Source organism: Berghia stephanieae, chromosome 8 (genome assembly GCF_034508935.2).
Source record: "Berghia stephanieae isolate SIO BIC M18660-M18661 chromosome 8, UCSD_Bste_1.3, whole genome shotgun sequence".
In the NCBI taxonomy this organism is placed as follows: Eukaryota; Metazoa; Mollusca; class Gastropoda; order Nudibranchia; family Aeolidiidae; genus Berghia; species Berghia stephanieae.
Genome location: NC_088367.1, coordinates 2,916,864 through 2,929,363, shown reverse-complemented (window position 1 = coordinate 2,929,363; position 12,500 = coordinate 2,916,864). Strand labels below are relative to the sequence as shown.

At 37.8% G+C, this 12,500-nt stretch overlaps 1 protein-coding gene across 7 annotated transcripts in view; it reads right to left on the bottom strand.

The window, feature by feature from the left end:
• Nucleotides 1–12,500, bottom strand: part of LOC144978024 (ligand of Numb protein X 2-like) — a 67,788-nt gene that overhangs the window by 33,738 nt on the left and 21,550 nt on the right. For all 7 annotated transcript variants that reach the window (XM_078923490.1, XM_078923487.1, XM_078923492.1 and 4 more), the window contains one exon: nucleotides 12,149–12,333. In XM_078923490.1, coding sequence (XP_078779616.1) covers nucleotides 12,149–12,333 — 185 coding nt within the window. The remainder of the gene's footprint in view (nucleotides 1–12,148; nucleotides 12,334–12,500) is intronic.

The following is a 12,500-nucleotide window of genomic DNA, read 5'->3' as shown; positions in this document are numbered from 1 at the left end:
GCCCCCTACCTCTCTCTCTTTCTCTCCCTCTCCCCCCCCCTCTCTCTCTCTTTCTTTCTCTCTCTCTCTCTCCCTCTCCCTCCCCTCTCTCTCCCCCCCCCCTCTCTCTCTCTTTCTCTCTCTCTCACACACATACACACAGCCAATACAAGTTCTATAATTAACGCTAACGTCAGAACGTACTGAGACCCAATAGGGAATTCAATTAGACAAAGTACACGTTCATTGTTGTCTTCCTTACTTTGCACACAATTGACGACAATTCATTCAAGGCAGTGAAAGTGAGAAGTGAATGCCAATCTATTTGCATATGAAAGGCAAACACTTAGTTACTTAAAATACCAGATAGCGAGCGATGCGTGTAGTTGAAGGCGTCAGTCATGTCAAAATGTAGTGTGTTACGGAAACGATGCGACAGATTTCTGTTTTACATTTTTCTTTTCATATTCTAATTAGAAGGGGGGGGGGGGGGGGAACCACAACTCCCCCCCCCCCCACTCCACCCCAAAATTAAATAAAAAAAGAAAAATCAACAGAAAAACCCAATAAAAAACCCACCAAAATAACAACAACAACAACAACAAAAAACCACCAAAAAAACACCCCCAAAAAAACAAAACAAAAAGAAAACAAGCAAAATACCTAACCAAAAAAAAATCCCCAAACAATAACTGAAATACAAGACAAAAAAAAAAAAAAAAAAAAAAGAAGAATAAAGAAACAACAACAAAAAAAAAAAAAAAACCCCAACAAATCAAAAACAAAAAAAAACAAAAACACAACAGAAATACAAAACAAAAACACCCCCCCCCCCAATTAAAAAAAAACAAAAAAAAAAAAACAAAAAAAAAAACAAAACAAAACAAAACAAAACCAGACGTTAAAGAGGTTCGATCCTCAGTCGAGGCCGCTGATTTTTTGGGGAGACGGTTAGTGTTTTGTTTTGTTTGTTTGTTTGTTGCTTTAGGTCTCTTCCAACACAATTGAGGTTATATGAGAGACCGCTGAAACAAAAAAACAAGCAATCTAACAAAAATAGTACAAATGTAAATCAAAATCATAACCTAAAGATATCATAAGCTAAATTATAAATAATCGAGAACAAACAGGCAGAAGATTTACAGAAAAAAAAATATCCCCTGTCAAAAATACAATCACAAACCAAAGAAGCAGGATAGGCTAGTAAAGAGAGAAGAAACGACATCACTATCGGATCGTACACCCATGCGAACATCATAGGTATATGATTCAAGGGTGATGCTCCCATCCAACCACCCGCCACTATCGGATCGTACACCCATGCGAACATCATAGGTATACGATTCAAGGGTGATGCTCCCATCCAACCACTCGCGTTAGTGTTTGTGTTTCTTTTCCATGTTGCCTTGCATGGCACTGTTTCAAACGCACCTTTTCACATTTGTTACTTTGATACTTTGTTTTTTTTTCTTCAAAATTGCCGGTCCCTGTTTATGATAAAGAATTGAACAAGTGTGTATGAAAGGTGCCAGACAAAGCAAGAAAGAAAAATACAAGAAAAAACCCCAAAAAACCCCATCCCAAAAAAAATCAGTCGATCTCGACTGAGGATCGAACCTCAGAACTCCTCATTAACGCCTCGTTCTAAATGTTACGTGTTGCTGTTGGTCAGTGACCCTCTGTAAAGCGCTTTGAGCACGTTTAGTGGATATTGCGCTATATAAAAGTATACAAGCTCAAGTTTTTAAAAATTATTTTTTTTAGTGGTTACATACACACTTCCAAGGATTTTGGAACCGAAGAAGTAAAATATGTGACGTCACGACTTTTCTTTTTTCCCTATTAGAATGCGAAAAGTACAGAGCGGTGAGGCCACTTGTCCGTCTTTTTGATTAACGGTTTTTTGATCAAGAAGGTAAAACAGTAAGTTCTTTTGTTTCTGCTTTTGTCTTTGTTTTGTTTTTGATTTTTGTTCTTTATTCTCTTGTAAACTATTTATCGTCAATCCTCAAAAGGACTGGTTACGTACACACTTCCAAGGTTTTTGGAATCGGAGAAGTAAAAGATTCTTTCTTTCCTGTTAGAATGCGAACATTAGAGAAGGGTGGGCGGGGCTACTTGATATTTTCAAAATTGTCGGTCCATGTTTTTGATTATCGGTTTTCTCAAGAGGGTAAAACAGTTAGTTCTTTTGTTTCTGTTTTTGTCTTTTTTTTTTTTAGGTTTGGTTTAGTCAGACCTGCCTCGCACTGCGAACAATTCGTAGAAATACGAATTTTTGGCTCCATCTAGGACTGCGTACCCACGCGTCTTTGGCTCAATAAACCGTGTTGAAAAGGAACGTTTATTTCAATAGATAGTATGCGCTTGGCTTAGAAGCTAACAACATTGCCATCCGGAAGTATAACGGACCAACACGCAAAACTATGTGTAACCATGAGCGTTTATAGTCAGGTTAATACAGTTCAGTAAGCATTACTCATAAACGCGGATGGAAAAGACAATAACAAAGACCTGAGTGACGTCATCTTCGAACTATCTATAGAACCTATGTATATCAAGGATGTAGGAGCATTATTGGACAAGGATTTAGGAGCATCATTGGACAAGGATTTAGGAGCATTATTGGACAAGGATTTAGGAGCATCATTGGACAAGGATTTAGAAGCATTATTGGACAAGGATTTAGGAGCATTATTGGACAAGGATTTAGGAGCATTATTGGACAAGGATTTAGGAGCATTATTGGAAAGGATTTAGGAGCATTATTGGACAAGGATTTAGGAGCATTATTGAACAAGGATTTAGGAGCATTATTAGACAAGGATTTAGGAGCATTATTAGACAAGGATTTAGGAGCATTATTGGACAAGGATTTAGGAGCATTATTGAACAAGGATTTAGGAGCATCATTGGACAAGGATTTAGGAGCATTATTGGACAAGGATTTAGGAGCATTATTGAACAAGGATTTAGGAGCATTATTGAACAAGGATTTAGGAGCATTATTGAACAAGGATTTAGGAGCATTATTGGACAAGGATTTAGGAGCGTTATTGGACAAGGATTTAGGAGCATTATTGGACAAGGATTTAGGAGCATTATTGGACAAGGATTTAGGAGCATTATTGAACAAGGATTTAGGAGCATTATTGGACAAGGATTTAGGAGCGTTATTGGACAAGGATTTAGGAGCATTATTGGACAAGGATTTAGGAGCATTATTGGACAAGGATTTAGGAGCATATTGGACAAGGATTTAGGAGCATCATTGGACAAGGATTTAGGAGCATTATTGGACAAGGATTTAGGAGCATTATTGGACAAGGATTTAGGAGCATTATTGGACAAGGATTTAGGAGCATTATTGAACAAGGATTTAGGAGCATTATTAGACAAGGATTTAGGAGCATCATTGGACAAGGAGTTAGGAGCATTATTGGACAAGGATTTAGGAGCATTATTGAACAAGGATTTAGGAGCATTATTGGACAAGAATTTAGGAGCATTATTGGACAAGGATTTAGGAGCATTATTGGACAAGGATTTAGGAGCATTATTGGACAAGGATTTAGGAGCATTATTGGACAAGGATTTAGGAGCATTATTGAACAAGGATTTAGGAGCATTATTGGACAAGGATTTAGGAGCATTATTGGACAAGGATTTAGGAGCGTTATTGGATGCGGACGAGGGCAAATTGTTATTTTGTAGTGACTTTATTTATATCATTCCCATGGAAAATACGAATCTTTAAAATATTAAGAAGGCTGCTCTGGTTTTGTTTTATAATTTATTTTTTTCTCCTAGGTTATAACTTTTTTTTGTTTTTGTTTTGTTTTACCTACCAAAATCGTGCGGCTATGTGGTCGTGTGGTATGAAAATCGCTTTCGGATCGGAAGGTCCTGTGTTCGAGCCTCGCTCAGCGCATAGTTGCGTCCTTGGAAAAGGCTCTACTCTTTATTCACATTCTCTCACCGTACTCGGGTGTAAAATGAGTACCTGATCGTTAACAGCGTTGTCTCTGTCCAAAAAAACTTGTAATATCGCCTAACAGGCGTCATGACTCGTTCTACACGTCACGCGTTGATTTTTGTCAGGGACCCCTTGTAAATTGCTTTGAGCACGTTTAGTGGATATTGCGCTATATAAAATCTCAATTTTTTATTTTATCATATTCTGGAACAGATTGGTCAGGGACCCCTTTGTAAAGCGCTTTGAGCACGTTTAGTGGATAATATTGCCCTATATAAAAGCTCAAGTTTTTTTTTTTTTTTTTTTGTTTTTTATTTTGTTGAAATTATATTCTGGAATAGATTCATATCTCTGTCTAATTGAATGTAGTTATTGTAACAACAACAACAACAACAACAACAACAACAACAACAACAACAACAACAACAACCACCGTAACATACTATCTTTTATCTTTATGTCGACACGGTTGTCGAGGATATTATCGGGTACGTGTCAGCAAGCGTCATCGATTCACATTTAGTAAATATTGTGCTATATAAAATCTCAACTTTTTTTGTTGTTTAAAAAAAACCAAACATATTCTGGAACAGATTCATATCTCTGTCTAATTGAATGTAGTTATTTTAACGACAACAACAACAACAACAACAACCACAGTAACATAATATATTTTTTAAATGTCGACACGGTTGTCGAGGTTATTATCGGGTACGTGTCAGCAAGTGTCATCGATGCACTTTTAGTAAATATTGTGCTATATAAAATCTCTTTTGGAAGGGGGGGGGGCTCGGAAGGTCCTGGGTTCGAGCCTCACACGGCGCATAGTTGAGGGGGGGGGGTTGTTTTTAAAAAAATCATATTCTGGACCAGATTCATATCTCTGTCTAATTGAATGTAGTTATTGTAACAACAACAACAACAACAACAACAACAACAACAACAACAACAACAACAACAACAACAACAACAACCACCGTAACATACTATCTTTTATCTTTATGTCGACACGGTTGTCGAGGATATTATCGGGTACGTGTCAGCAAGCGTCATCGATTCACATTTAGTAAATATTGTGCTATATAAAATCTCAACTTTTTTTGTTGTTTAAAAAAAACCAAACATATTCTGGAACAGATTCATATCTCTGTCTAATTGAATGTAGTTATTTTAACGACAACAACAACAACAACAACAACCACAGTAACATAATATATTTTTTAAATGTCGACACGGTTGTCGAGGTTATTATCGGGTACGTGTCAGCAAGTGTCATCGATGCACTTTTAGTAAATATTGTGCTATATAAAATCTCTTTTGGAAGGGGGGGGGGGGGGGGGGGGGCTCGGAAGGTCCTGGGTTCGAGCCTCACACGGCGCATAGTTGAGGGGGGGGGGTTGTTTTAAAAAAAATCATATTCTGGACCAGATTCATATCTCTGTCTAATTGAATGTAGTTATTGTAACAACAACAACAACAACAACAACAACAACAACAACAACAACAACAACAACAACCACAGTAACATAATATATTTTATAAATGTCGACACGGTTGTCAAAGATATTATCGGGTACGTATCAGCAAGCGTCATCGATGCACTTTTAGTGAATATTGCGCTATATCTATAAAAAATCTCAAGTTTTTTTAATTTATATCTTTATTTTAAAAACATATCCTGGAACAGATTCATATCTCTGTCTAATTGAATGTAGTTATTGTAACAAAAGCAACAACAACAACCACCGTAACATAATATATATACTTTTTATATGTCGACACGGTTGTCCAACGTATTATCGGGAATGTATCAGCAAGCGTCATCGATGCCGTGGGAACACGAGACCACCGATCGATCGGTACGGATTGGCTGATCGGTGCTTGGTGTATTCTACCAAGACTATCGCTGATTGGTTTATATATTATGACAGACCTGCCTTTGGACTACGAAGCATTCGTAGAAATAACGAATTGTTTTTTTTTTTTTGTGTTTTTTTTTTTTTTGGCTCCAGCTACAGAGTTACATAGGTCTGTTTTTTGTTTTGTTTTTTAAAGGGTTTTAAAGCGCTTGCAACACATTTAGGTCATATCGGCGCCAGTAAAAAGAAAGAAAATTGGATAGTGAAAAGATTCTAGATGTACAATCTAAAGGAAAAAGGTGAGACAAAGGGGAATTGGTTCAAATAGGGAACAGATGTAGATTCCAAGAGCACACCATCAATTTACTTAAGTTTGAGATCACCTAAATATCTCACCCAGACACAAGCACAAGATCCCACTAAGAGGAATACACTCAAATGCTTACATTATACATTCAAAATAATAAATTTAATAATACATAACAGAGAGATGATTTACAAGGAAATAAATATCATCTCCCAAAACAATAACTATGCATTTGACTGGTTCCCTCCTAGACAAGCACTATGGCCAGGTCCAGGGCAAAACCAAGTAATCTCAATCGACGACAAAGACAGACAGCAAATTGGAAAACAGATATAAGTGGATAGAAGACGCAGTAATTGCCTCCCTGCCCACTATGGGAGGTCAGGAATCCCAGCACCCAGCTGTATAGGTCTCTTTGACTCAATAAATCTTATTGAAAAGGAAAGTTTAGCAGCCCCTTAGAACCTATATTCAGGACTTTGGAGTCTTTTTTGGATCATTCTGAGAGCAAACTGTTTATTTGTAAAGGTATATGTTACCCATCGTCTCAAAACGGTATTATGTCGGAACGAACCAGATGCTTAAAAGCCGAACTAAATGTTAAACTGGTCAAAAATATAAATTGTTGGAATTAGCACCCTAAAATATGGTATCCATTCTCCTCAATAAAACATACAAATTCAACACAAGCTGATATTTCTGGCTATAAATTCAATTTTCAACATCTTAACCATCCCGACATAATACCATTTTGAGGCGAAGGGTCACATATAAAGTGAATTTTTTTTTTTTCCATTGGAAACTAGGAATTTTTGACATTTTTCAAGTACTAGGCAGCTCTGGGTTATGGATACTAGCAGAACTGAGGCAATTCAAAGCGCTTCCTGCCTGTTCACTTCCGGTATGGATTGAACGATACTATGTCGGTAGTTTCCCGCCGTGCGACTGGCGCCTTTCATTTTTTACTTTAAAAAAAAAAATTGAAGTGGGAGAGATCTGATTTGGATGTATTGGGTATTTGTAAACTATACAAAAATCACTTTGACGTGGTGGAAAGATAAAATAAAAAAATTACTCATAATCCGATTTGCATTAGTTGTTAACGACGCGAGCGTTTTAAAGGACGTTGTCGTCAATTGGTTACCCCTTTGAATAAGTGTGCACACACGTGCCGCGCGTGTGAGTGTGTGTTTAGGAGTTTGGGTGGGTGGATGGATGCGTATGTATGTATGTATGTATGTATGTATGTATGTATGTATGTATGTATGTATGTATGTATGTATGTGTATTTGCGGCTATGTGGTCTTGTCGTAATGACAACACACGCTTTCGGCTCGGAAGGTCCTGGGTTCGAGCCTCGCTCGGCGCATAGTTGAGTCCTTGGAAAAGGCTCTTCACTTACGTTCTCTCATCGTACTTAGGTGTAAAATGAGTACATGGCCGTTAACAGCGTTGTCTCAGAAAAAAAAATGTAATATGACCTACATGTTAAGTATTGGTGTTGGACTGGGACCCCTTGTAAAGCGCTTTGAGACTTCGAGTGGATAGTGCGCTATTAAATATTCTCTCTCTCTCTCTCTCTCTCTCTCTCTCTCTCTCTCTCTATATATATATATATATATATATATATATATATATACACACACATATATATATATATATATATATATATATATATATATATATATACATATATATATATATATATATATATATATATTATATATATATATATATATATATATACATATATATATATATATATATATATATATATATATATATATATATATATATATCTATATATATATACATATATATATAATATATAATATAATATAAGTAAGGTCACTCACATTTTTCTGCCGATACAATTGTTTCAATGGGTTTCCATATCGTCAGTCGACGTAGTGTACTTTTCTATTAATTGAGCGGTTTTATGGCATTGCACTGTGACCGGAAGGTCCCAGGTTCGAGCCCCGTTTCAGGCACATTCGTTTTTTTTTCCTTGAGCAATATTATTAACCCCCAATTTGCTCACTTGGACAACATGGGTGATTCCTGTTGACATGAGACATCTTGTTTGATGAATTATCTATATTCCTTCATTGTATGCCTAGGCAACGGTATCTTATGGTGTCGTTTAATCTAATATATATATATATGACTGATGAAGTGAGGGACATGAAAACGATTGTTTCGGCTAAAATACGTGAGTGAATCTATCTATCTATCTATCTATCTATCTATCTATCTATCTATCTATCTATATATATATATATATATATATATATATATATATTATATATATATATATATATATATTGAAATAAAATGAAAAAAAAAATTCCGTGTAAAAACAAATGATTCATTACTAATCATTGTCTATCGACACGGACCACGAATCTATCTGAACTCTTATTAGACTACAGACTTCCCAATCCTATAATATTATAATATTCGGGCCCCTAAGTAGTGTATCGATTAAACGTCACGCTAGACAGGGGGGTCTTCGTTTCGTGGGAAACAGGAAGCGGATGTGGATTTATGAAGAAGAGCATATTTGGCGGGAAATGATTTGTGAAGAGGGATTGGTCACAGCTGGTTGGGCGTACAAAATATATTTTTGGATTTATTGACATTGAGGAAAAGATTGAGTCGGATTTACATTTAAAAAATTAAAAAATTAAAAGACCAAAAAAAAAAAACCAACAAAAAAACCCAAACAAAACAAAAAAAAAAAAAAAAACAACAAAAAACAAAAAAACAAAAAAAAAAAAATACAAAAACAAAAACAAAACAAAACAAACAAAGAAACAACAACAACAAAAAAAAAAGACCGTCTGAGATTACTTTTCCGTCAAACCCTAGACAACCAGTCACTTTGTTGGGATATCATCGATTCAAGTCAAGGACTTGCTGACATATTTTGACAGAAAGCATATTCTTTAATCTTTGTGATCGTGTTCAACAACCCCACCCCTCCTCTCTCTCTCTCTCTCTCTCTCTCTCTCTCTCTCGCTATCTCTCTCCCCTGTTAGGTGATATCGCAATTATTCTTTCTGACAGAGACGACATTGTTAACGGCCAGGTACTCATTTTACACCTGAGTACGATGAGAGAATGTGCGTAAAGTAAAGAACGAGACTAGAACCCAGGACCTTCCGATCCGAAAACGAGTGTCATACCACAAGACCACATAGCCGCACTTGACGTAATAGAAATTCAAACCAACGGCCATGTACTCATTTTACACCTGAGTACGATGAGAGAATGTGATTAAAGAGCGAGACTCGAACCCAGGACCTTCCGACCCGAAAACGAGTGTCATACCACACACTAGACCACATAGTCGCACATTGTCTAATAGACATACTCTCAAACCAACGTAAAATATGGCCCGTTACTCCAATGTTAAATCAAGCCCATAATAATTGCGTTCGTTGACCGGACCTGCGAATGTGTCCATCTAGGATCGGATTTGTTTTTGTTTTTAAGGGTTTTACGGCGCTTGCAACACATTTAGGTCATATCAGCGCCAATAAAAGGAACAAAATGGGATAGTAAAAAGTTCTAGAATTACAATTAAAGCACCCAAGAGAAAGTAAGACAAAGGGGAACTGGGAACAAACAGGGATCATATGTAGATTCCAAGAGCATACCACCAATGTACTTAGTTTGAAATCACCTACAAGTCTCTTCCGGACACACGTACAAAATCCAACAAAGAGGAATACACTCAAATGCTTACATTATACATTCAAAATAACAAATATAATAATAATACATAACAGAGAGATGATTTACAAAGAAAAAATATGCATTTGACTGTTTCCCTCCCAGCCAGGGCCAGGACAAACGAAGTAATCTCATTCCAAGACAAAGACAGAAAGCATGTTGGAAAACAGATATAGGGGGATAGAAGACACAGTATGTAACCCCCTGCCCACTATGGGAGGTCAGGAACCCCACCCAGTGGGATCGGATATGAATTGGGATACAGATAGAGGTGGAAGTGATGGGATAAATGCAGTGAAATCTATAGAGGTCACTTTAATCGATCCACGATTTGTACGACCAGTTTTCTGGAGCCTAACAAGTACAAATCTTTTTTTTTTTTTTTTTTTTTTGCTTTTATTTCAGAGTACGGAAGAATACATCGGACCAACGTGTTATTTTTTCCAGGTCTGATAAGACCTGAGACCTGCGAATGTGTTCCATCTAGAATCGGATTTGAATTGGGATAGAGATAGAGAAAGCGATAGCGGAAGTGATGGGATAAATACAGTGAAATCTATGGAGGGTCACTTTAATCAATCCACGATTTGTAAGACCAGTTTTCTGGTGCATGGCCTAACTAGTAAAAATCTGTTTTTTTTTTTGTTTTTTTTGTTTTTTGTTTTTTGTGTCTTTTTTGTGATTTTATTTCAGAGTACGGAAGAATACATCGGACCAACGTGTTATTTTTTCCAGGTCTGATAAGACCTGAGACCTGCGAATGTGTTCCATCTAGAATCGGATTTGAATTGGGATAGAGATAGAGATAGAGATAGAGGTGGAAGTGATGGGATAAATGTCATGTACTGTTTTGACACAATCCTCTGACACGGGGAGATGACAATCAATGAGATAATGCCCCATAAGGAGTGGTGTCATTCGGCATGTGTGTCTGTGTGTGTGTGTGTGAGTGTGTTTGTCTGTGTGTTTGTGTGTGTGTGTGTTTGTGTGTGTGTTTGTGTGTGTGTGTGTTTGTGTGTGTGTGCGTGTTTGTGTGTGTGTGTTTGTGTGTTTGTGTTTGTGTGTGTTTGGGCTAGGGAAGGGTGGACACCGTGGAAATAGAAGGTGAGGGAGGAAGAAAAAGACAGTGACGAAAAGAAAAAATAAAACGATGGTGATGGTGGTTGTGGTGATATGATGATGATGGTGATGATGATGACGATGATGATGATGGTGATGATGATGGTTATGATAATGGTAATGATGATGATGATGATGGTGGTGGTGGTGATATTGATGATGATGATGATGATGATGATGATGATGATGATGATGATGATGATGATGGTGACAACGATTATGATAACGATGGTTATTATTATGATAACGAATAATATAATGACCACGACGACGACAATGATGATAACGGTATGGACGACAATACTGATAATAAATATGATGATGGTAATGATGAAGGTGGTGGAGGTGAGGAGGGGGAAGAGGATGATGAGAGTGGGGGAACGTTCACTCACCTTCTGGCCTATCTACTTGAGGGCTGACAATTTAGAAGGAAGAGAAGGAGGAGTAGAAGGAGAAGGAGAAGGAAGAAGAGGAGGGAAAAATAAAAATTGAGCTTTTTACCTAGCACAATATCCATTAAGCGTGCTCAAAGCGCTTTACAAGGGGTCCCTGGCCAACAGCAACATTTAACATTTAGGACAGGACATGACGCCTGTTGGGCGATATTACAATTTTTTTTTCCGGAGAGAGACAACGCTGTTAACGGCCAGGTACTCATTTTACACCTAAGTACGGTGAGAGAATGTGAGTGAGGAGTCTTCTCCAAGGACTTAACTATGCGCCGAGTGAGGCTCGAACCCAGGACCTTCCGATCTGAAAGCGAGTGTCATACCACTAGACCACATAGCCGCACAAGGAGGAGGAGGCGGAGGAGAAGGAGAAGTATGAGACTGAGGGAGCGTTCTGACCAATATAGAGGACTGACAGTCTAGGAGGAGGAGGAGCAGGAGGAGGAGCAGGAGGAGGAAGAGAAGGAGTGTGAGAAAGAGGGAGCACGTTCACTCACCTTCTGACCAATATACTAGAGGGCTGGCAGTCTTGGATGAAGAGGAGGAAGAAGAGGGGGAGGAGGGGGAGGAGTAGAAGGAGCGTGAGAATGAGGGAGCGCGTTCACTCACCTTCTGACCAATATACTAGAGGGCTGGCAGTCTTGGATGAAGAGGAGGAAGAAGAGGGGGAGGAGGGGGAGGAGTAGAAGGAGCCTGAGATTGAGGGAGCGCGTTCACTCACCTTCTGACCAATATACTAGAGGGCTGACAGTCCTGGATGGTCATGGGCTTCCGGTCGATGGGACACTGCGGCTGTATGGCCAGGTAGTTGTGGATGCACCGGCTACAGAACGTATGACCACAGCCTGTGTCCAGGGGACTGACCAGTGGCTGAAGGCAGATTTGGCACATCAAATCCTCGTCGACCTGTCAACAATGGAAAAAAATTGGAAACCAAGGTTAATTTTAAAAATAAATAGAAGAAGATAAATTAATTCTTAAAATTATTCTTTAAAATCAAGACTAAAAAAGGTTTTACTATTTATAGTAACATCCTGTTTTAAACATAAAAAATAACATTTATTTTTGGAAAT